Raw genomic sequence first — 26,738 nt, 5'->3', positions numbered from 1 at the left:
TTGCAAACTTTTAAGTGCTGCATAAAAACTAGCTAAGTGACATAGTAGACAGAGTATTGCATTTCAAGTCAAAAAGATCTAGCTCAGATTCTGTCAGAATTATTTGGCTGCATGATCTAGGCAAGTAATTTAAGCTCTCTTTACCTCAGTTTCTTTATTTGTAGAAAATAGATCATAATCATTTTTTGCTTCCCACAATTCCTATGAGGAACAAATAAGATCAGATGTATTACAAACTTTAAAATACTGTATAAATGAGAGTAGTAGTAATAATATTTCATAATAATAGCAAAGCAGAAAGTTAAATAATAAACTCTGACATTTTCAGATTTATTTTGTTTCCAACCTCATCATGTCACAAATGATTATTTAGCCTAACTGATGTGTTAGTTGTGGTAGATAAGTGGTTAACAACTGAGAAAGTCATTAGATTCAATAGCTCACTTTTATCTGATGCACCTAGCATCTTTGATTTTGTATTTTTCCTATATAAAAAACCATTTGGGGGATTATTTTAATTTATTAATATTTTATCTTAAAACATTCAAGAAGTTTTAAAAAATATGCTGTCTTTTGTTTGTAAATGTTTTAGCCTTTGTCAGAATTATGGAATTGTTTTGTTCTTTTTTTTTAACCTTAGTAACATACACATTGATGTAGTTAGATGGTGCCTTGGATAGAATATATGAGAGGGAAAAAATACCATAAAACAGAAAGCAAAAATTTTTTAAATAAAAAATAGTAAGCCTTGGTCTGCATCGAGATTCTATAATTCCTTCTCTGGTTGTGTATTGAGTTTTTCATCACAGATTCTTTAGAATTGTCTTTGAGGGCAGCTAGGTGTCACAGTAGATGAAGCATCAGTCCTGGGTTCAAATCTGACCTCAGATACTTAATAATTGCCTAGCTGTGTGACCTTGGGCAAGTCACTTAACCCATTATCTTGCAAAAACAAACAAAAAAAGAATTGTCTTTGGTTACTGCACTGTTCAGATGAGTAAGTCTATCATAGTTGATCATTATACAATGTTGCTGTCAATGTGTACAGTGTTCTTTACTCAGCATGGCTTTATACAAGTCAGAAAGCAAAAAGTTTAATAAAGAGTAAGTGGTTTGAGTATTTATTGGTTATGTATAGGGATATCTTTAGTGTGGAAAGCAAAGGAATTCTCATTTCCTCTTTTTTTTAAAGAAAAGTGATTGATTATATTTCAGTGTTTTTTAATGTAAATACATTTATGGAGTCTCTTTCGAAGTCCTCTCTTGCAATGTGATGATTAAAAGGGTTTGGGGAATTATGCAGAAAATGGACCATAAATTCCACATCTAGTGACAGTGAATGGCAAATAGCTATCTGAAAGTGCTAAGGATTTTTTTAAAAAATACAATTAGATAAAAAAAAATTAGATTGGAAAATCTATATGCATTTAAGCTAGTTATACTGCCAGGCAGTTTCTCAGAAAACTCGTTAACTTTGACTGGGGAACATCACTAACAGATGGGACATTTTTCCCTTAGATTTTTTTCAATAATTAGAAGAAAAGTCTTGTAAAAATTTGAACACGAATGGAAGATCCCATCTCACTTGCCAGTGCATCGGTTTTAATGTCAACAGGGAAATTATGCAAAAAGAAACCTTTTTTATGGAGCAAAGAAATGAGACATCATTGCCATTAAGACTAGGCAAAAGTGAAGGACTGAAATTTAGGGTAAAAATATCCTGTAAATGTTGTGGGTCATTTTAAAAAGTAGTTGCTTTTATCCTGTTCATTCTTCTACTCCTGCTATAAATTAGAACCCAGGAGAAACAAATGCAGTAGTCTCATCTTTGCTGACTAAGACTCTCTCATCCTTAGTAATTCTTTATCTTTACAGATAAGTCAGTTCTGCTCTCTGGACCTCAATTATATCATGTATAAAATGAGTCGGGGTAGACTGAATGACCTTTAAGATTCCTTTTTAGTTCAAAATTTATGATTCTATGTCTGGGAAGTAAATCTCTTCCCCAGAAGCTTTTCAGAACATTTAGCTTCTAAGAATTCTCAGAAACAAATCAGTGTTATTGTATATACAGGTAAACAAGTTAGTGAGTCACTGAAGTCCAGAAAAAAATTGGACCTTAGGGGCTAAACCATTCAGAGTCCAATCAATTCAGTGAACAGGTAACAAAACCAAAGTATGGATAGAAGCAATAGAGACATTTGGAATTATCAATCAGATAAAAGCATTTATTAAGTACTTAGATGCTGAGAGTACAAAGAAAGGCATAAACAGTCTTTACATCAAGGTGTTTACATTCTGATCCAGAAGACATTAACATCATTAAGAGAAAGGGTTTCTCTCTCTATTTTTTTTTTCAGTAAGTAGAAGAAAGGGCTTGTAAAGATCTGAATATGAATGAATGATTTTATCTTATTTGCTGATGTATCAGTTTCAGTGTCAGTGGGGAAACTATAGGGAAAAAAAGATATTTTATGGAGCAAAAAAAAAAATGAGGCTTCAATGAGGTACAAACAAGGTATATGTAACTATGTACATATTAGATATTTTGTTAAACTAAATTTCCACTGGGGAAAAGGATGACTTTGAAGTCCAAATTCTCTTTGGCTTTCTTCAGTTCTTCCATTAAAATTTATTTTTAATTTTTCTAAAAGCTACCTTACCCATGGAATTTCAGACACAGTAGACCTACTCCAACTTCAGTGACTTAATTTCTGCCTTTTACCTACCTAAATTCATTTTTAAAATGGATAAATCTAATATGACAGTAAACATATATGCGACATGCTGACTGGTTGTCATTGACAGTGGGTGAATATTGATATATCTGTGTTACCCTCTTCCTTTATGTTTCATTTCCCAATGTATCTTGTATCATCACACATTTAGTAACCCATGATGATCCCTCTCCTTTCAGATAATTTTACTTCTAAACTTTGAAATACAATTATATAGTTGCATCTTCCATAAGCAGCCAAAACTTTCTATCTAGGCTACCCTAAGTGCTTACTACTTATCCTTCAAAGATGTAGATCTTTGAAGAGTGTCTCAATATTTTCCTATCTTCCTCTTCTATTTTTCTTTTGTCATTGCTGAATCAACATTCTGATTCCCTGCTCAAAACCTTTCAATGACTGAGGATTTCGTTCATAATAGTATCTAAATTCTTTAGCCTGGCATTCAAGGCTTTCCATAATTTGATTCTTACCAAGACTTCAACCTAATTCATATTCTTCTTTCCTATTATATTTTATGTTCTACTCAAGCAATAGTACTTACCATTCCATGAACATATCCTGAACTTTCTCATTCCTTTACCTTTATGACTTCATTTCTCAATGCTTATACTTCTGTATATGCCCTTTATTGAAGTCTATGCTTCAAAGCATATCTCAAAAAATTGCTTCTTCAAGAAGCCTTCCCTGATATTATTCATGTTACCCCAAGGCAGACATGATTTCCTTTCTCTTGAACTGCTATAATTTTTCCTTTATATTTTTATATACTTTTCATATCATATTTTTGTTGTATCTATTTGCCTGGTTCCTCATCTCACATTCTGAATTATAAATTCCCATTTCTGTTTCTTCTAAACCAGATTAATATTATTATAATAGTTTCTTATTAACACATTACCATTCTAATATACTAGAAATTCATTTATAATAATAATAATTATTATATTTAGTATTTATATCATGTTTTAAGGTTTTTAAAACACTTTACAAATATTATCAATAATCCTAAGAAGTAGCTGCTATCATTATAATTAATTTACAAATGAGGCAGAAAGAGGTCCAGTGATGAGTCTGAAATCACACAGATAGTGTCTGAAGCTGGATTTGAACTCAGGTCATTCTGACCAGTACTCTGTTCAATATGGTGCCATCTAGCCAGCTCTATCACTGGAATTAATAGTTGGAAGGGACCTTAGAGGCTATTTTTAAAAAAATTATTTTTTAAACTTCATTCAAAAAATTTTGAATTCAAATTCTCTCTCTTTTTAGTCCATTTCCCTCATGTTGCAGTTGATGGACCTTAAATCCAGCAAGGTTAAGTGTTTTTCCTATGGTTACATACCCAGGTCAGTTTTAAACTCAGGTTTTCCTGATTACATATCCACAAGTCTATCCACTATTCCACTACATGGTAGTTTAATAGTCTGATGCCCAGAAGGAGGTAGTGTAATGAAACAAAAATAATTCTTTATCACCAGGTACCAATCCCTTTTTAAATCCAAAAGGAAAAAAAAGTTATGGTATCATTCTTGCTAATAGCATCATTGGAAGTATCTAAATTATAAAAATTCCAAGTGCAAACTCCATTCTTGGCTCTTGAATTTATTACATTTTCTTCCCTTATCATGTTATTTGGAGACTCGCTTCCCAGTGAATACACTTAGTATCTTGTATAATTACATCGGTGAGTCAATTTTAGTAGCTTACAAAATTAGGTTTTAGAATTGGAAGAACTTTTATGATGCTTAAAGGAACTATCATAATATTGGTCACACTTCCTCAAGGTCTATTTATTATTCTTCCTGTTGTTTACCAGCTTCTCTGAGAAACTGGGAATGAAAATCCTTTTTCTTTTGAGGGGATAGCAAGAACATGCTTTCTTTTTCCATTACGGAGTATTGCTAGTGAGGTGGCGAAGTAGAATTCATATATTGGCTAGATTTTTAAACAAAATAACTCTTTTATTCCCTTTAAGAAGACATTTGAGGGGGGGCAACTAGGTGGCGCAAGGATAGAGCACCCATCCTGGAGTCAGGAGGACCTGAGTTCAAATCCAGCCTCAGAACTTAATAGTTACTTAGGTGTTTGACCTTGGGTAAGTTACTTAGCCACATTGCCTTATGAAAACAAAAACAAAAACTAATAATAATAATAATAATAATAATAATAATAATAATAATAATAATAATAAAAGACATTGTAGCTGTCAGGTGATACACATCCAGGAAGAAAAATACAGAAACCAAACTGGGAGAAAAATCTAAAAGAAGTGGAGGGATAAGGGGAGAATTGAAGGTGACTGAGTACTATTCCATTCAGTATAGCACACCTGAAGGACTGGTTTATGTTTCGGGTACCATATTATGGTGAGAAATCTGTATTGATTGTAGAATTTCTTCAAGAATGTAATCTGGACAGTAAAGGATATCAAGAGTACTTCAAAAGGTAGCAGAGACTAAGCTGGGGTGGGAGGTAGAGAATGATACAGTGCAGTGTCACACATAGAATAGTGTTGTAATCCCTATTTATAACCCAGAACACAAACTCCCCTTGGCTTCAGATTAATGAGAATTCAATATTTCTAGCCTGGATCTCTACCAACCTACCACATAGGGGTTATCTTTTTTCCATGCTGACTCTTCTATTCCACCCTCCCCTTATCCCCTCAAACTCCTTTCCAGTACTAGCTCTGAAAAGTCATCAGACCTATACTACCATTCCAACAACAGGTCAAGCAATTGCTCTCTGATTGAAACCACCATTACATCTCTGACCAAAATACTCCTCTATGATCAATACTCTCTGTATGTATTGTGTTTTATTTAAATGTAAGTCCCACTGAGAGCAGGCTTGGGGCTATTGCTACTGTGGTGGTGGAAGGGAATTCATGTGTTAGCTTGTTAGTTTATGGTTCTATCCCCAACATTTAACACAGTATAACACAATAAGTTATTTATCATTCATTCATTCATTTATTCCTTCATTCATTCAATAGCTCCTGAGACATCCTGAAAAGTATCATGAAGTCATGATAACTAAGTAGAAAATGGACAAAACAAGAAAAATGAAGCAAAACTTCAATGACTTCATGTTCTGATCATCAGTCTGTCCCCATTTAACTTCACCCTGCATGTAAAATCTATAAATTGTAAATGGAGGGTCTTCTTGTCCTTTGTGTTTACATAACTACAAATAACCGGAAATTTTTGTTCTGTGTCAGAATAGATACAGAAACTCCATGGACTGACCTTGACTTTATAGGCATGTGACTTACTGTGATTTAGAGAAGGTAATATTATCTGGGAGAGGCTCAGTTTCCAGCACTTTGAAGGAGCCAAGTCTTCTTAATTTTTTGCTTGGTCACTTAGTCCTGTACAATAAGTATTTATTAATGCCGACTATGTGCCAATCATTAAATGCCTAGTATGGGTCATCTAGTAGGTACTAGGGATAGAAATACATAGTATAAAATAGGACTTGCAATGATGACTTACCACTAATACCTCTGGGAGCCTTTATTTGATTGGTTGGTTTTCCTCAATCTTATGCACTGCCGTTTTATAATAATCTGCTGACATCAAAATATGAACTAATGGGTTTACATTCAATATCATAAGATTGTTAGATTTGAGAGGTGTTCAAATTCACCTAGTGCAACTCCCTAGTTTCACATTTGAGGAGACTAAGGTCCAGGTAATTAGGGCCCCTGGTTCCAAATCTTTCCGTCATGACATCATATTACCATATTGGTTTGAAAAAGAAAAGAGAGAAAAACAGTAATGAAGCAGTTCTCTTCCCTTCCCTTCCCTTTAACTTCCATCTGGATTTTAGAGATCCTAGGAGTCTGTCATAGGTGTGGGGATATGGGTGAGGCTGTTGCTCTTAGTGCCTTGGCCAGGGCAAGCCCTGACTTCTAGCCCATACCTACAACCTCCTTTGCTTCTGATAGGGAAGGAAAGCCTTGGACCATAGCCTGGGGATACTTCATTCAGAGCAGTTTTATCCTGCTACCTGACCTATGATGAGCCACCATCAACAGGGACATAGACTTTCTTGCTACTTGTTGCCAGCACACTAGGGAGAGATGATATCTGAGTATCAAGTTTAACCATTGCCACATGAATTCAGATAAGTGCCTGGTCCTTCTTGGTGATGCCTTCATCTTTTTGTCACCTTCTCCTCTCCCATCAAGTTGACATGAATTCATCTAATTCATATCAATTTAAAAATAGATTTTATTGAAATATTTTTATTTTATTGTATTTATATAGAAGCTGTTCTTTAAAATATTTACAGATGTTAGCATTGCTTAAATTATCTCCCCAAATGGTTGGGGACAGGGAAATATTTTAGAAAATTCCAATTCTTATGTTATTTAATACAATCACTAGTAGCTATGACTGGAATGAATTATTTATAAAATTATCTTAGGTTTCTAGGCTTCCCCTGACGGTAATATCCTTCTTCATTCCTCTTCACTTTTATATCTCCCATCCATCCCTCATGGTCTAGCTTTGCCCTCCCTTTGGGGCAGTTAGGTGGTATAGTGGATGGAACACTGGTCTTGGGATCAGAGGATGGGAGTTTGTGTGATCTTGGGCAAGTCACTTAAATCTGATTGTCTCACATTTGGGGCCATCTCCAGTCATCTTGATTCATATCTGGTCACTGGACCCAGATGACTCTGAATGAGAAAGTGAGACTTGTGACTTAGCACAGCCCCTCTCCACTCAAATCCAATTCCCTTGCTTCTCATGGAATCACCTCTCTCATCATAGTCTTCTTTGAGAATTAAGGATAAATATCATCAGTTCTTGTCCTCCCTTTGCTATGACTGCTGTTCCTAAACACATTGGCTTTCCTTCACTCACCTTATATACCTTGGCTGTACTGCAATTAGCACTTTATTATTTGCTGCCAGAGATCTTCTTGTGTACTTTCTTATTCTCTAATTGTCCTGATTGAATAATTTAGCACCTTATTAGTCTTCCTTCAGCAGTTTCTGGATCTGTAGTTGCTCAAATGTGGGTTATGTCTCCATTGATGCTAATCATAACCTTGCTCTACTGATCTCCTGGATTTCCCATAGGTGTTGTATCAATTCAATTCAAGTCTTAGAGAGGTATCGTTCCCATTTTATGGAGGAGAAACCTGAGGCCCAGAGACTTAAAGGGACTTGCATAGTTTAACACAGGGAATAAGTGATAGAATCAAAGCTCAAAATTATATTGATTCCTTAACTTGGTTTATCAGTCAATGCCAGGTCATTCTTTTTTCTGAAGATCAGATAGACAAAGGAAGTATATATTAGGCTTATGTCAGCAAATGCCAGATATTGTACTAAACACCAAGAATGCAAAATTAAGGGGAAAAAAAGATATTATCTACTCTCAATTTACATTTTAATGGGAGGGGAAGACAGTCAATCAATCAGTAAACATTTATTATGCCAGAAATTTTACTAAACATTAGGGATACAAAGAAAAGAATTCTCTCAAGGGGCTTACACTCTAATGGGACACACAACAATCATGTGCTAATAACATATATCTAAGATAACACGTCAAAGGGAGTTGAAAAAGAGGGGAGAGCCCAGAGATTCAGGAGCAGAGACAAGAGAGAAGTGAACATGACTATCCTGGGCCCTTCATCATTTGGAGGAAGAAACCTAAGTAAGGCATGGAGTCACATCTAGGATGAGAAAAATAGCTGAGGCAGCGGTGGAAAAGTCCAGTGGGGTCAGGAGGAAGGCTGGATTAGTGGAGCAGTACTTGAATAATGGTTTCCCAAAGGATTAAGCCTACATGAGAGAAGAACTGAAAAACAATACATGAGAGGTCTTGGATGCCTTGTTGTTGGAGATCTCCAAACTGAAGGTGAGAAGTTGAGTCATGTACAGATAGGATTCAACCAAATGACTGGGTTCAGTCAAATAACTTCTGAGATCCATTCAGAACTGTAATTCTCTGACTTTTTGAGTCACTTTTGAAAGTCATCTGTTTCCTAATGATCTCTATTCTTGTGGCTTCTTCTTTATGACCTTACATTTGGATACATTTCATCACAAACCCAAAATACAATCCAACATTAAAGGAAGTCATTTGCTAATTCATGTTAATACACCTATGGGTCCATTATCATATAACTTAAGGTTAAGAAGACAGTTAGATATAGGGAAGAGTGGGCTAGACTTGAGTTCAAGAAGACTTGATAGTGAAACTTACTTCTTACCACTTAGTAGCTCTGTGATTCCAAGAAAGTCAGCTGACCGCTCATCCTCAGTTTCTTCATTTGTAAAATGGAGATAATGGATAGCAGCAACCTCTCTGGGTTGTTATGAAACTCCAACAAGATGATTTTATGTAAGATACTTATTATATAGCTTTTATTAAATTATTATTACTACTAAATTACTATTTATAATGTTATATGATATATTCAATTGTATATAATAAATATAATACACCTTATTAGTAAAGTAAAAATGATATAATTATTATTTAGCTGTTGTCATAGCTATAATATTATTCATGGTTCTTCCATATTCTGTGGCTATGTTGTCTTCTTGTTTCACTTCAATTCTTGGTTGTCTTCTTAGTTGTCTTGGTTGTCTTCAATTCTTTTCCTTGTTTTCCCATAAAGTCTCCATAGAAAAACTACTCAGGTGAGCAAAACCAGAAGACCATCGTATATCATAACAGCACCATGGGGGGTGATGATCATCCTCAATGGACTTGCTTATTCCATCAGTGCAATAATCAAGGGACAATTTTAAGGTATCTGTGATAGAGAATACCATTTGTATCCAGAGAAAGAACTGTGAAGTTTAAACAAAGATCAAAGACTATAACCTTCAATTTTTTTTAGAAAAGTTGTTTCATGTACTACATAATTTTGTTCTCTCTAATATTTTCTGAAGGATATGATTTTTCTCACAACACATTCAATTTTGATCAATGTATAGCATGGAAACAAAGTAAAGATTATCAGGTTGTCTTCTATGGGGGCAGGGGGGAGAAATTGGAAAATTAAAAACCTCACAAAAATGATAGGTAGAAATTGCTATTGTATAAAATTAGAAAACAAATAAAGATTTATATAATTTTTTTTTAGATTTTTCAAGCCAATGGGGTTAAGTGGCTTGCCCAAGGCCACACAGCTAGGTAATTATTAAGTGTCTGAGACCAGATTTGAACCCAGGTACTCCTGACTCCAGGGCTGGTGCTTTATCCACTCCGCCACCTAGCCGCCCCCAAAATTTTTTTAAAAGAAGAAATTTAGAACTAAAAAATAAAGAGAAAAACTACTCACTTTATTCCAAAGAACAATCCATGGGGATTAGTACAGCCCTTAAGCTATCTATATGTTACCAATCAGTCAATCAGCATCTATAAAACACCTACTATGTGCCTTGCCCCTGGAGATACACAGACAAAAATTAAACAATCTTTGACCAATAGCATATAAGGAGTTTTTTTCTACTTTTCTACCATTAAATAGGATGTTTGCCAAGGCTAAAAATTCAATAGGAATTCATGATAGAATTCACAAATTACTCTAGCAAAAATCAGAGTTTTCTACTGGAGAAAGTGACACACATACAAGTAAATATAAACTAATTTCATGGGATACTATTATCTGGAGAGATCAGAAGAAGCCTCATATCATGTTTATAATTTTATCTGAGCTTTTCTAGGGAATTTTAGAGACATTTTAGAAGTAACAAGATAGTGTGTTTCAGGCATGGTGGAATGTGGAATGTCATTTATGAAGAGCTATAAATAAACTAGTTTGTCTGGATTGTAAAGTGAAGGAGAATTTTAATCCTGTAAATATGGTGTATTGTACAATAGAAATAGCTTGAAGGCTTTAAATGCTAAATACAATAGTTGCAATAGGGAACCACTGAAGTTTATTGAACAGGGATGTCATAGTTAGACCTATTATTTAGGAAAATCACTGACAACTGTGTGAAAGATGAATTGGAGAAGGGGAGAAGCTAGATGTAGGAAGATCATTTGGGAGGTTACTTCATTAATCCAGGCAATAATTGTGAAGCCTGAACTAGGGTGGTGGCTGTTTGAATGAAGAGAAGAGAAAGAAATGAATGAGAGAGATGGGGGGGTTAGTTAGGTGTGGTTAAACCTTGTTACCTACTTAGCTAGTCCCTCAGCCAGTGAGTAGAGGGTAACAGAAGGGGGTGATTCAGAAGTCTCAAACCTGGGTGACTTAGAAGATGGTGATACCTTCACCAATGGTCTTCTCTTATTCTTACTACATGACTGACCCAACTTACTTTCTAATCATAGCTCTCCTGATTGATGCCACTTATGGCCACAGTAAATCCATGTATGAAATCCCTTTTTAGGACTCACCTAAGATGGATCTGTGTTCTTGTTTATGTGAGTGTTCTCTCCAGTGATATAGATAATGACCTTCCAGGTCTACCTACTCTTGGCAGTTATTTTAGTCCATATACTCATTCAAGGTCACCCTAAGAAAGAACAAAAAGTGATTTTCCTTTCTGCTTTGGAGACCACTTGTGCTTGTCTATTTTATACCTCCAATAGACCTGATTGATGCATATTTTTAAGTTTCCTTATTTAAGAGATGTCAAGATTACCCCTTATCCTCCTGTCAGTGTCAATGATCTTTTTTTTAGGTTTTTCCTAGGCAAATGTGGTTAAGTGGCTTGCCCAAGGCCACACAGCTAGGTAATTATTAAGTGTCTGAGACCGGATTTGAACCCAGGTACTCCTGACTCCAGGGCTGGTGCTTTATCCACTGTGCCACCTAGCCACCCCCAATGATCTTTCAAAAAAAAACCAATAACAGCAATATACTGTCTTAAAAATTATTTTTACGATTGGATCTCTCTATCTCATCCAAGGTAGAAGTACAAAGACTTCTCATAGACCTTGTCCCACTTTGGTCATCATATGAAATTCATCCTGTTTCATTTCCAACTTTAGACAATCTGGTGTCTTTGTTCCTCTGAAGCTCGCTATATTAATGCCAAATTTAGTTCTGATTATCAGTGGACTTGATTCTATTATAGCTCAGAACTTCTAGGGTCAAGATTTCCTAGCCTGTCCAATAGGGATTTCAGAAGTGTGTCACCAAACTCGGCCCCTTGTACTGTTTCTTAACACAGAATCTAAGAAAAAAACTTTACTTGGAGTAAATCAGTGCAGTGGATTTTATTTGGCTACATCCCTGGGGGAAAAAAAAAGGAGCCTTCAAGTGGTCATTTTTTTTAGGTTTTTGCAAGGCAAATGGGGTTAAGTGACTTGCCCAAGGCCACACAGCTAGGTAATTATTAAGTGCCTGAGACCAGATTTGAACCCAGGTACTCCTGACTCCAGGGCTGGTGCTTTATCCACTGAGCCACCTAGCCACCCCTCAAGTAGTCATTTTGTTAGTAGTTTAAAAACATTTAATAGGCAGCTAGATGGTTTAGTAGACAGATTACTGGACAGGGAGACAGGAAGAACTGAGTTCAAATCCAGCCTAAGACACTTAACTTATTGTGTGACCATAGGCAAGTCAATTAACTTCTAATTGCCTTAATTCACTGGAGCTAGAATTGCAAAACACTATATAAAGAAAACCCCATGGAGTGTGCTATGGTCCACAGGGTCACAAAGAGTTGGACACAACTGAATTTCTGAACAATTATCTTTATGATCCTGGATATCTGTAAGTCTCTGGAAAGCTCTGTGACCTGAGGCAGCTTACTTAATCTCTCAATGACCTAGGCAACTCACCAAGACAGTACATTGCACAAAAGGTGCCAACTTCCATTGGTGGAAGGCCTTTCTCACCCTGGAATTACCTATGCTCATGAAATCACAAGTCTTGCCTTCCTGTTCCCTTTTTACCTTGGATCCTTCTTTTACTGAGGGGTTCAGTGGCCTTGACCAATCTAACTTTCCCCGGTCCAGTTAGTAAATGAATACCCATTCACTCAGAGCCAAATGGACATGAAGTGTTCTTGGACCTGCCATTTATGAATGAATATAAATCCTTTGCCCTGTGCTCTGGCTCCACCCCTGTAGTTTTGCAGATTTTGGAATGAGGTCAGGTTTGGGATCTGCCTGCTTATCTCTCCCATGACAGTCCAGATCAAGATTAATCTTAAGCCATTTGTTTTGCTGCTTCACTCAGCCAACAGGAGGGGGGAACCCCCACTGAAATCTGGTTTTTATGAATGGATGAATGAATGTACATGATGTAACGGGCTATCAGAGTCTGTCTCACAGATTAGCATGAAGAGACTGGTTGACAGACAACAGTAGTCTACATTCTACTCAAGTGCAATTTAATTGTAAAATCAAAAAAAATCACCGTGAAATATTAAAAGTCTTAAGTCCTGGTTTGACCTTTTCTCTTGTAAATAGGGTTTGCCAAGTTGCTGAAAAATATTCTCCTTCCACTTTCAGGTGGTTCTTATGTTATGTTTCCCTTTTGTTTTCTTTCTTCTGGCTCACTGTTAATGCAATGGGTTTTTGCCACAGTAGTTTGTGAATTCTAGCATGAATTCCCATTGAATTTTTAGCCTTGGCAAACATCCTATTGAGTCTGAAAGAAATTGCTATTAATTTAACATGTTGCGCCATGGCATGTAGGTATCTAAGTCTCTCTCACATATATATAAAAGCAATAATAATAAGCTGACATTCATCAAACAAGCATTCTGTGAATCAGATAGAAAAAGGATTGTATTTTATAGAGGAAGAAGCTGAGGATCTCACAGTTTGTTAATGATCAAATGAGATAACATTTGGAAAATGTTTCATAAACCTTGTTTGTCCATTCTCTTTTGTAAAAATTTTCTTCAATAATCTCTTATCTGCTTTGCACTTGGCCATTATAAATACTCTTTTAAAAATATATTTATTTATTTATGTTCATCCATATGCACAAGTATATTTTTAAGTTACAAAATTTCCTCCCACCCTCCTTTCCCACCCCCTCCCCTTCCCAGTGAAAAGTCAGGTTAGCATAGTACATATCTTTGATAAACCTGTTTACTGATTAGTTATTTTTGGTAGAGGAATTAGGATTAAGGGAAAGAGATACATAAGAGATAATTTTTATAGTGTTCATCAGATTCTGAAGGGTTGGGTTTTTTATTTTGTGTGTGTGTGTGTGTGTGTGTGTGTGTGTGTGTGTGTTATTTTGTTTTTCTTCTGGGTGGGGATAATATTGTCTATAGCTGGTCTAATACAGTTATTCTAGCTCTCTGAACTGCTGAGAGGAGCTGCTTCCATCAAGGTTGTCCATCTTACAATGTTTTTGTAAACATGTACATTGTTCTCTTGGTTCTCTTCCCTTCTCTCAGCATCAGATCCCATAAGTCATTCCATGCTTCTCTAGAGTCCAACCATTTATAGTTTCCTATAGAACAATAGTATTTCATAGTATTCATGTACCATAACTTGTTTAGCCATTCCCCAATTGACGGCTCACCCAATTTCCTATTCTTTGCCACTACAAAAAAGAGTTTGCTATGAATATTTTGGAACATGTAGGACTTTCCCCCTTTTTTAAAAATACTTTCTTCTGGATATAGAACTAGAATTTGAATTGCTGGGTCAAAGGGTATGAACAGTTTTATTGCTCTTTGGGCATAGTTCCATATTGCTTTCCAGAAAGGTTGGATCTTTTCAAAACTCCACCAGCAATGCATCAATGTCCTAATTCTGCAACAACCTCTCCAGCATTGATCATTTTCTGTTTTTCTCATCTTGGCCAATCTTCTAGGAGTGAGGTGATACCTCATTGTTGTTTTAATTTGCATTTCTCTAATCAATAATGATTTGGAGCATTTTTTCATATGATTGTATATAACTTTAATTTCTTCATTTGAAAACTGTCTATTCATATCCCTTGACCATTTATCAATTGGGGGATTCCTTCATTCTCAAAGAGGACCATGACATAAGGGAGATGATGCCATGCCATACAAGTGGATTAGATTTAAGTGAGGAAGGGCTATGTAAAGTCACTGGCCTTACTTCTTCTTCTGGAGTCAGCTGGGTCCAGATATCAATGAGGATGACTGAAGATGGACCTGGATATAATGGTATCTTGACCTTTTTAAGCTAAGGTATTTACTTGGTCATGGTTTGACCAAGGCAATGCTCATTTGGTGATTAGTAACAACAAAGTGAAGAACACTGATGTAGTGTAGGTATTAAATGCTTCACCTCAGGTCAAACACAGCTATTTAGTGTTAAGGGAAACTTGAACCTACATTTTCCTGATTGTATTCAGAAACCAATATGGCACTTGGTTATGTCTGTATTAGAGTGTAAGACCATGTAAGAAAGATCATAGACTTTTTAGAATTATGGTGTTCCAGAGACAAGAGGGACGGTCAAAATCAATTTAACTTTCCTTTTATAGTAATCTCATTCAGCTTCAGGAATATAAAATATTTCCCTACATGATGCTGAGTAGTAATTATATGTACTTGAACTATTCTGCAAATATGTTTTTATGAATTGTGTGTGCAGAAGAAAGTAAGGAACACCATCAGTACATTGGGCCAACTTCCTGTGGTAAGATTGTGGGAAGACAAAGGGGAAAATCTCATTGGATGAGCAGGCATGAATGGCTTCTAATCTACCTTGAAAGTGAGGAACACCCTCAGGATAGTGGTCCAAGTTTCTGTGACAAAATTTTGGAAAGATAAAGCGGGGAAAATCTCATTGAATGAGCAGACAAGCTACATTGCTGGGAAGAATGTCTGGATGAGATAATGAATCCATCTAATTATTTGAATATGTATACAGGTTAATATTATCTAAATCATTGTGAGGTGGCATAGTTATGAAAAGTATGTTGGATACACTAATTAAGCTACAGTGAGCAAATGACTTAAAGATCTCTGAAACAGTTTTATCAATAAAATGGGGAGAACCTAACTCACAGTATTTCCATGATATTGTATGTGAAGTGTTTTGCCATCTTAAAAGTACTATATAAATGTCAGCTATTATTAAATCATACCATGACCTAAATATGAGCTTCCTAGGATTTACTCCTTGCTCCTGTGCTCAGTAGCTGAGATAGTTAGATCACACAGTTGATAGAGCACTGGATCTGAAGTCAGCTAGATCTAAGTTCAAGTCTGAATTCAGATATTCACTCATTATATGACCCTGTGCAACTCTGCCTACCTCAGTTTCTTCATCTGCAAAATGGGGCTAACAATAGCACCTAATTTCCAGAGTTGTTGGGAGGATCAAATGAGATAATATTCTTAAACCTTTGCATATATTAAAGAATTATATACTGCCTCCTGTTATTATCCAAATATAATTTTCACTTGCTATATTGTTTTTATTTGCTTTCTCGGTTTTAGCATCTAGCTAGAATGATGAGTTAATTTGGTCATATCACAGAGCAGATAACTATGTGACAAGAAAGCCTGCCCTGACCCCTTTTGGCAAGGACTGAGGATGTCACAACAGCTGGAGCAAATTGAAAGCTCTGTGTATGCACCTGCTTGTAAAAGATAGACTAATGGATAAAATTTATGAATATGCAAAATAGTAATCTGACTATAATCTAACCTAAAATGCAGTTTCTACTCCTAAAATTATTTATTTTTGAAAGAATCAATTACCTGATGTTTCTTAAGTACTTATTATTTTACAGACATTGAACTAGGCGCTACCCCAAACCAAAGCAAAACAAAAAACTCAACAAAGAAACAATCCTTATTCCTCAGCAGCTTACAAACATATACATGGGATAAGAATATGCACTAAAAAAATTGATTCTAATTATAGCCCACACTCAGGTTTTGTCTTAGATTTTAGTCCAATAGAGTTACACACTTCCACATATATACAATTACAATTTGAGATAAAACTGTGAAGCTGCTTTTCATCTTCAATCTAAGAGAGCTTGTCCAGGATAAAGAACAGACTATTTACTCAGGAAAATTTATCTTCTAAAATGAATGAGTCTCTTTCAGAAGAATTTACCTTTCAGAAAACATCTGTCTCTCTTACATTAGTAGGAACAAGCTACTTTTTCAAATATAATGAAGCAAGGATAATGTTGTCAAGAGATGTATATACCATTGGTAGGACTGCACTCCAAAAACCCCCAGAGAAACCAACAGGCCATTCAAAAAAATAGATGATGCCTATCTTCTGCATATGTCAAAGCATAACTGGCCTGTGATCAGTTCTAAAGTGATGCTTTTATTTCTCTTCTCTTACAGGTTGTCTTAGTGTTTGCTCTTAGTATTGGGGCCCTTGTGATTTACTTCATAGATTCGTCAAAGTGAGTATTCTCATACATTTTCTTTTTCCCTCTCTTCTAACACAATAACTAACCTTCAAAGTGCCCAGTTTCCCCTCCCTTCTTGACACATAACTAGTTTTCTGATTGGGAGAAGAATCTTTGGAGGAGTACAGGGATGCTCTGTGTTGACATGGTTGGCAAAGCCTGGTTGTTGGCTTGGCTGGGATAGGAGGAGAAGAGAGAGACTTGGATGGCTGATGATTTCTACCCCTCCCGAACCTTGAGGCTCAAGTTTAGGATTTGTTGAAGCAAAATTTAAACTGAAATAAAAACAAGGGGAAAGGGGAATATAAGGTAAATCTGTAACCCAAAGGAGCCTCACCAGGAATGTTTCTGCTATAAGGAATTTGGAATGGCTATGACTGTGATTTTTATAGGTTAATTTCCTTATTTAAGAACTTGTGTTCCTAATGTTTGGGGGGGGGGGACACCTGGTAAGAGTAAAACTATCCTTTTTTTGTCTTTTACATTGAGTTTAAAACCAAAATATGTCCAGTGAGTCTCTTGGTGCCTAAGGTAAAGATGCACGATACACTCACACAGGACTTCTTGGGGATGGATAGAGGTCAAAACTACCTTCCACCAAAGGTTCTGAAGATGGAAGTTAGTCCAGTTTTCTTTATGCATCCATTTTAGAGGGTTATTTGAACTCCCTGACCCTCAGTCTGTTTCAAGGAGTGTGTGCTAAGCTGAGAGTAGATGAATATTGAATACAGTCTCACTAATTGTGGGCTTACGACAAGTCGGTTATGGTTCAAATGAAAGCTACCCTTGGTAGGCACAATTCTGATTAGGCTGGTTGAAAATTTTCAAGCGACAGTTAATCTACTGGGCAAGAACTGGACTGGAATCTCATTCTCCTTGGAAGGTGCTCATCTTACTTGCAATTCAAAAATCCAAAAACTAGACTTGGGACCTTTCTGCCCCATATGTCCACTGTGAAGGTATTTTCTCATCCCCATTATCAATATCCAATATTTTCATAGTTGAAGAATCTCTACTTCTTGGGGAGATCATTTTATGTGAGAATTGCCTGAGATTTCAGCATTCCTAAGCCTCTCATTCAGTACTATTTCCTGAATGGTGCCTTACTCAATGACAGAAAATCAACCCCTTTGATATATTTCCACTCAATGGTCAACAAACTGTGCTAAGTACTAGGGATACAAAGAAAGGCAAAAATAAGGACCCCTGTCCTCAAGGAGTTCACATTCTAATGGAAGAAACAACATGCAAATAAATATGAACATAAAGTATGCTCAATGGAAGATAATATTAGAAGGAATTTAGATGCTGTCTTAGGGTCTTCATATTTATAAGAACTCAAGAAACCATTGCAGGAACCAAAAAGGATATAGAATTTTTTTTTCTCAGAATATTGTTCTAGGGAGAAACCCCAAATTGAGTCCACTGTCTATTAAAGGTTATTCAGCCTACCCCCTCACATGAGACTGGATCATATATCTATAACTTGATTTAGTCAGAATTACATCAAGCATCAGATACTGAAGAAGGAACCAAGCTGCTTAAGACCTGGAAGAATGCAGATTCCTATTTTGGGAAAAGGTAAATTGTTTTAAAGTTTTACCTTATTTATTTCCTTACCTTTTTTCCTGGTTGAATAGGTATTTTGCTAAATTCCTTTTCTTTTTTCTCCACCTTATCTCTAGAGATAAGGGTGTGTGTCCTCTTTATCTCCCATCATCTCTGCCACCACACCCCTGGTCTTCACTCAAGGAACTCAGTCCTTGGATATAGTACTCACCTTCCAGGAACTGTGGGTCTTTTTCTTCAGGTAAGTGTGGTAATTAGATGGCTATTGGAACTAGGTGATTGGATGGATGGATGGTCAACTTGCTCCTTCCTGGACCTTTTCTCTTTTCTCTCTTGTTTGTCATTGCAAATAAAATTATGATCCTTACTGACAAAAATTGAAATGTTGTCGTTCTTTATAACGTGTCATAGCTTGAACCTCATTCCATGGAGAGTCAGACTTTGCCTTTGACTGATGAATTATGGGAGAGAAGGGTTATTTGGAAGCAAAAAATTCTCTCTCCTAAAAACTCTACCCCATGTTACATCACACAATGAGTTGTGCCTCTAGGAGGAACTAGAGTAAAGGGGCTTGAGGGTTACCTCAACTTCTACTTTCACATAAAATTGCTAAGATTCTATATTGAGGACCCTTGGACAATGATCAGCAGCATCTGCACTGCAATAACCCTGGGTTTCCCTCAGTTTTATTGTTAGTTATTCTGAATACTGATCCAGAGTGGGATAATTTCACCAGACCTGTCGATTTTAAATGAAAACTCATTAGACAGCTGGGGTGTAATCAAAAGAGCACTGGCATTCAGCTCAGAAGGCCTGGATTGGTGCTATTTGCTATTTCTATGACCCTGGGCAAGTTGCCTTATCTCTCAGCACCAGTTTCCTCATTCACAAATTGGGAATCATAATAATCATGATACTCATCTCACAGAGTTGTTGTGAGGATCAAATGAGAGCATTTTGCAAATCTTGAAGAATTATATTAACTAGATGCATGTAAAACACTTTGTTAAGTACTATGCAAATGAAGGTCACCATGCAGCAGCTATGAGAAAAGCATAGCATCCTACCTTTCTGAAGACAGTCCTTCAACATTGCCCTAGTTCTTTTATCTGGTTACAATGGATCCTGCTTCCTTTGAAGGAGGAGTGGCCTTGAATCCAGGGTTTCATTAGTAAAGGGGCAATATGTTTCCATGCCAGCAATTTCTTTTCAACAATGTAAACAGCAACTCATCTGTAACTCATAATCTTGGAAGGACGTTGGTATACTTAGAAGTAGAAAGACCTTATGATTAGACAGCCAGTCTTGGAGCCAGAAGACCTGAATTTAAGTCTTGTGGGTTGTGAGAATGTGGGCAAGTCACTCAACCCATTCGGCCTATTATAAATAATATCATGCAATCATTGGCTCCTTTCTTGTATCTTTGACTTTTACTGCTTTTTTGGGAGAAGACTGTAATGCCAGAGTCAGCACAGTTATCTCCTTCATCCTCCCTGGAAAGGTATAATGATTATGCATATTCCAGATGAATGACTGTCCTCCGGGAGGTTCATAACTTTAAAAATGCCAATTAAAAATGGAATTCTTCATGTAAAAAGGCCAAATGTGTGAAGTAACTTATGAGTGAATCTAATCTTAAAGCAATTGATAATAGTTAAAAAAAACCCAAATACTTGATCAAGAAAAAAAACTTTTTTTAGTCAAGAGGTGAAGATAAGACTTTATAAAAAAAAAGCATTTTAAGTCTGTGGAAGTTAGATGAAAGAAAAGGATCAAAATAAAGAACATTGGAATATCTAGTTGTCTTATCCAAAGTCACATTAGAACTTATTCTCTTAGTCTAATTTAGTGTGACCTGGATAGACAGTGGGAACCAATCTTTGTAATATTTAAACATCTCAGGTATATAATAGGCTGGAAAATTCCTGTCAGGAGTGTGTTAGCAAATTCTAAATTTCTCTGGCAAAGACTTAGAGAGTGCAGATCAGAACAACCTGTGATTTATTTTTTAGATAAATAATAAGGATAATCATTTCTAACTTTTTAATAACATTCTAACATTTGAAGATCACTACATCTTTTGCTTTATTTGATCTATCTTTGCTATTTAAGTATCTACTGAGATATTTTTCTAGAAGCTATACTAATCAAAAGATACATTGTTCAGAATTATTTGATTTTCTTGGTATTCATTAGGTAGTTCAGTTAGATTTTTACATGGGTTATATTTTTTGTTTGCTTCTTTAATCAGCTTTCAAAACTACCAAGATCTCAAAGAGCCAATGAATGTGTGATTTCCATGCACTTTCACCCTCTTGTATTCCTGTGCAATCAGTAGTTCCATTTCTTTGTTAACTTATGAAAGAACCCAAGAAGAACACTGTGTCAAGGACCTTCTAAACTGGTATGACATTCATAGAGATGCTTAAGGATTGTCCAATAGTGTAGATTCTAGGAGTGAACAAGTAGTAAAGACAGGGTTAGCTAGGATTCTAAGAATCATTATAGCTAAAGAGAATAATTCTATAATCTCTTAAAATACACTTCGATATAATAATATGGTTTTTAATTATACAAATTATCCTTTGTATTTATTCAGATGTTTACTAAAATTTTTAGCAAATCCAGAATGGTACTAAAGGTTTGTTTTTTTAATCAAGTACTTGTTGTTTTTATTTTTTAAACACAAATTCTTTCAAAATATTGTCTTAATTCTGTCCCTTTTATTTTTCATTTTCTCTTGAGGCTTTGAGTTAAATTCAGAGGCTACTCCCTTCTTGTTTTTATTCACTAGTGTTTCTGGTACCAGTAGTGCCCCTTTCTTCTAGCATACTGTAACATTCCATAACAGGAAATTTATGACTATATTGTGAAACCAAGACCAAAATGCCCCCTGGAACACATCTAGGTGATAAAGTCACTGTCAGGCTTCCATCCCTGATTTTCCCCCTAGACACAGGACCAATAATCCCTTTCTAATAGATAAGGGGAAGAAACACAACTGTGCCAGAAAGAGGGTAGAATTCATGAATTGTATAATAGGAAGCCAAAGCTGCTTGCAGAATTTCAATAGGAAGCCAGAAGCTATAAGAAAAGGGGGACAGTTTAGAGTCCTCAGGAATTGCATCCTTTCAGTAGCATTGTTGGCTATCCTGATTCATGTGAAGATATTTATTCCTTTGATTAATGTTTAAATTCAGGTCCCTCTCATGCTACAGCTACATGGATTATGAATATTTAATAATGCATATGCTTAAAATGAAGGTCAGGGCCTAATCACTGGTGACTTCAATGAAGCTTAAGTTTGCAGTGAGGCAAGCAACCTGCTGTTAGCGGAATAGAGCTGAAAGGTTATAAGTTCTTAAAATCTTCTATAATGGCCTTTCTTAAAATTTATTCCTAAAAAGTTGCTTCATAATTGAGACGTGAGTGCTAATATTACCAGTCTTTACTCTTGGCTCCTGGTCCTTAATAGAATTGTATCAAGGTTATGACCAGTAGAAACAGGAGAAGCAGTGTGAGTTTTAGAAAATAGGTTTGATTGCTATGTAAATATTTCTGTAAAATTTGAAAATAGATTTTCCCCACTCCCTTTTCTCCCTTTCACTGTCTTCCCACCACCAACTCCAGACCACTTAGCCCATTCCAGCCCACTCCAACCCAAGCCTGTTATGTTACTTTTTTAGGATAATAACTATTGTCTATCGTTTAGACATTATCAAAATGACATTTGCTATTTTGTAGTGTGTTAAAATGCATGTATTTTGGAAGGCTTAAGGGAAAACTGATAGAAATGTGCCTGGTAAAACAGGGATTTCTTAAATGGAAACCAGCTAGAGCAGAGGTTTTTAACTAGGGGATATATGAACTTTTTGGTAAAATTCATTTTAATCATTTTTGTAACTATTTCCATATCAATTAGTTTCATTTGTGACATTTTAATTTTTATTATGATATATAAACATATGTAAACATCCTATATTATGCAAAACCTTTGTTGTTGTTCATGAGTCATTTTTCAGTTTTATCTGACTGTGATTCCATTTCAAGTTTTCTTAGCAAAGTTCTTGGAGTGGTTTGCCATTTCCTTCTTCAGTTCATTTAACAGATGAGGAAATACAAACATGGTCAAATGACTTGCCCAGGGTCACATAGACACAAGTGTCTGAGGCCAGATTTGAATTCAAGAGGAGTCTTCTTGATTACAGGTCCAGTGCTCCTTTCTCTGCACTATCTAGACAGTATCATTCTGAGTTCACAGGCACCCCAGACTTCCCAAGAACACCAAAAAGTTAAGAATCTCTGATCTATATTATAGATTTAGAATTGAAAGGGACCTTATATAATATTTAAATTATACCTTTCCATTTTACAGTTGAGGGAAGTGAGACTAGAAAGGATTAGAAACTTCTCCACTGTCATAGAAATGATAAGTAGCACAACTGGCATTTGAACCCTAGTCTTCGGATTCCAAAACCAGTATTGTTTTTACTCTACCATGCTGTCTCGAAGTCTTTAGAAACAGAGATAAGTCGAGCAAGTTTTACCTTCATGACCATCTTCAGAAACTCTTCTGACACATTACTGATCTTAGAGTGGAGTTATCATTAGAGCATTGGAAGCATTTTACAGATGAATGTATATGAAATGCAGAAACCGATAATATCGAAGCTTGGACTTGAAGCCAGACCTCCTAATTCCATGGTTCACTTTTCACTGATATACTATTTCTTAAATACCAGTTGTTCCATCAGCAGGACAGCTATATCTGTTGAGATAACTAATAGCTGAATGAGATGCTTTTTTTTAAACCTTGAATTTTTCTGATAACTCATCTGTGGCAAATCATCATTTCTCCTGTAAATGGATGACTACAATCTAGACTCTTCACCTCTCTTTTCTTCTCTTCCTTTCCTGTATCTTCTCTTCTTCTTCCTCCTTTGCCTCTGTCTTCATTATTCTAAGTTTAATTATTGGTTTTCTGATTATATTCTGGCTTAAGTCTATTTGAATAGTCCTGGCTGCTCCCTTCATCAATATCAATGTGAAGCACTGTTCAGTTATAGAAGGAGAAGTTAGTGCTAGAGAGTGCCTAGCAGTTAGCCCAATATGCCATATGGTGCATGGAACACTTAATAAATACAGTATGTGAATTATTTGCAATAAAGAAAAAATAATTAAATTTGTTATTTCACAAAACAACTTTTTAAACTTTAAAATGCCTTTTAGTAAGTAATATTTCTTTTTAATCAATGACTTGTTTTATATAGTTTGTCAAAGAGTTCACAAGATTTTGACAGGTATTCTTTAATTCTTTATCATGCAGTAAAAACCTTGATCCCATTTTTCAAGTCCATTTTCTGAGGTCAAGCCTTGACTGTATGTAGTCTGTAGGTTTAAATTAAGTCACGGCCTTAGACATTTAAGCATGTTTATCTCCATTGCTTGGATATACATTTTTCAACCTTTAATTATCTGTGGCAAGTACTATGTAGCACATAATCTTGATTTCAGCCACTCAACAACCATTTATTAAGAGTATATTATGGGGGTGGCTAGGTGGCACACCGGCCCTGGAGTCAGGAGTACCTGAGTTCAAATCTGACCTCAGACACTTAATAATTACCTGGCTGTGTGGCCTTGGGCAAGCCACTTAACCCCATTTGTCTTGCAAAAAAAAAAAAGTATACTATGTATTAGGCAGTGTACTAAGTGCTAAGGATACAAAAAAAAGTCAGTTTCTGTCCTTTAGGAACTCAGAGCTAATGAGAGAGAAATCATTGCAACTAGAAATAAATAGAATAAATTGGAAATAATCAATAGAGGAATTCCTATAATTGTAGAATAATTCTTTTTAGCATTATCAATATATCTATCTGAGTTTCTAGGTCCATTAAAAATACACAAAAAAGAGGGTGGCTAGGTGGCACAGTGGATAGAGCACTGACCCCAGAATCAAGGAGTACCTGAGTTCAAATTCGGCCTCAGACACTTAATCATTACCTAGCTGCATGACCTTGGGCAAGCCACTTAACCCCATTGCCTTCCAAAAAAAAAAGTACACAAAATTTCCCCAATAATTTGATTGTTGTATGCCTTACAGTTTGATGAAGATAGCCACATTTCAGAAACTTTCCTAGGCACTTGACAATGATTTTAGAATAGCCTTGAATGTTATTTTCATCAGTAAAAAGGCTATGCCTTTTCTTGTTTGTGACAAGTGTATATTCATCACAACATCTTTTCACTGTTCTAACCGCCATGGCTCTCTGAAGGTCCTTGCTTGTTCTTTGATAATGAACTAGGATATTTCGCACCAAATTTGATTGTACTTGGTTGTGATGGTGTTTTCCAACACACTTGTATTTGTACTTCAGTACAACTGATCCTGTTTTATTATGAGCTTGAATGATACTTAAAATGTTTTACTTCCTCACGTCAACAACCACCACAATATCTCTACCAGTTTTTGAAGTATGTTCTTTAAGAGTTCCAATTGTATATATTTCCTTAGAGTTAGATTCATTCTTTAAAAAAATGGCAAAATGAAAAAAGAGAGAAAAGGAAAGCATTGAAACATGAGTGCATGAACTAATTTTCATCCTGATACTGAGAAGTAACTAATGAAAAGGAATCCCCTTAATTTAGTTTCATGTAGTCAAGGTCGTGTGATCTGGAACATTTTAGTAGACGCTCCTATGTATAATATTGCTGTCCAAGAATAAAATCATATCAAAATTGTTTTTTGTCCCAAGTAATTTGCATACCGCTATTGTAGGAACCTGGTATTTACTTGTACTCAGAAAATTAGAAAATAAGAGCTTTCATTTCTGTCTTTGTCTTGCAAATACCTATGACAGTTCCTGGCACAAAACAATAACTTAATAAATGCTTCTTAAATCAAATTGAATTGAAGAAACAAAGTTTGAGGGTCTTCTACTATGAAGACTTCTAATACTGCTACTAGTTAGGTACAAATGAGAGCAGTTGATAGAAAATTCTAGACCAACCTGTTCCTTAAACCATTTATCTTCTCAGAGAGTTGCAGAATTTAGTTACCTTTTAGATGTTTATTTGTTTATTTGTTTTGCAAAAATCTAGCATAGCAGTTATAATCCTATACATATTCCAGATAAGAGTTAGAGTGAATTTCCTTACTAATTTATACCATTCCTGGCTCTCACCCTGTTCATCTATACCAACCCAGTATCTTAATCCATGGCAAGAGGCATTTAAAAAGTTCTTAGAGCAGTACTACTCTTTCATTTCACAAAATAAGGGAACTGAGACCCTAAAAGAGCAAATGACTTTTGCAAGGTCACATAGGTCCTTAATGTTGGAGCTGGGCTTTAAACCCAAGTTCAATGACTACAAATCTAGAGCTCTTTCCCCTGCTCTGCAAAAGCTAGTTTCTAGCTATTTTAACCATATAAAAGTTCACTCTTTCCAGTTTCAGTCTCAGAGATAGCAGTCAGCCACAATGAATCAACAAAAAGCCTACTAAATGTTTAAGGCTTAGTAGGGAATCCAAGAGAAGAATATCCTATTATTGCATTCACAGCTGGCCTGATGGCAAAACTTCACTGTACCCACTGCCTAGTATTTCATACAGGAGAAAACCCATTTTCTCTACTTGTGGGACCTTGTGCTCATTTCTCTTCTTAGCAAAAATACTCAATGTTTTCTCATTTCCTTCTCCAGCTCATTTCACAGATGGGGAAACAGAGGCAAAAAGGGTTAAGTGACTTGCCCAAGATCACACAATTAGTATCTGAGACCAAATTGGAACTCAGGAAGAAGAATCTTCCTGACATGGAATTTGGCATGCTATCCACTCCACTTTGTCCTATTTTTAGCTTGAATTGTTCCATCTTCATGGTTTCTACTGTTCTTCAACTTTATTTATGAAGTAGATTGCAGATAGATTAGAATGCTAGAATTGTAATGGGTCTCAAAATTTATCTGGTCTCAAAGCTTAGCAGCTGGTTTCTAGTACTGAACTTCCCACTAACTTAGCAGCCTGAGGTAACTTAGGGATCTATTAGATTAAGTGTATTTCCAAGGGATACTCATCAAGTTAGCAGGAAGATCAGCAGTAGAACCCAGCGAGTTTAATATTTT

At 35.8% G+C, this 26,738-nt stretch overlaps 1 protein-coding gene across 10 annotated transcripts in view; it reads left to right on the top strand.

Annotated features, from left to right (window-relative positions):
• Positions 1–26,738, top strand: part of KCNMA1 (potassium calcium-activated channel subfamily M alpha 1) — a 637,032-nt gene that overhangs the window by 188,191 nt on the left and 422,103 nt on the right. For all 10 annotated transcript variants that reach the window (XM_074232914.1, XM_074232913.1, XM_074232916.1 and 7 more), the window contains exon 2: positions 16,981–17,042. In XM_074232914.1, coding sequence (XP_074089015.1) covers positions 16,981–17,042 — 62 coding nt within the window. The remainder of the gene's footprint in view (positions 1–16,980; positions 17,043–26,738) is intronic.

Source organism: Macrotis lagotis, chromosome 4 (assembly GCF_037893015.1).
Source record: "Macrotis lagotis isolate mMagLag1 chromosome 4, bilby.v1.9.chrom.fasta, whole genome shotgun sequence".
In the NCBI taxonomy this organism is placed as follows: domain Eukaryota; kingdom Metazoa; phylum Chordata; class Mammalia; order Peramelemorphia; family Peramelidae; genus Macrotis; species Macrotis lagotis.
Note: the sequence above shows the minus strand (reverse complement) of the source record. Positions and strands in the feature narration are given on the sequence as shown.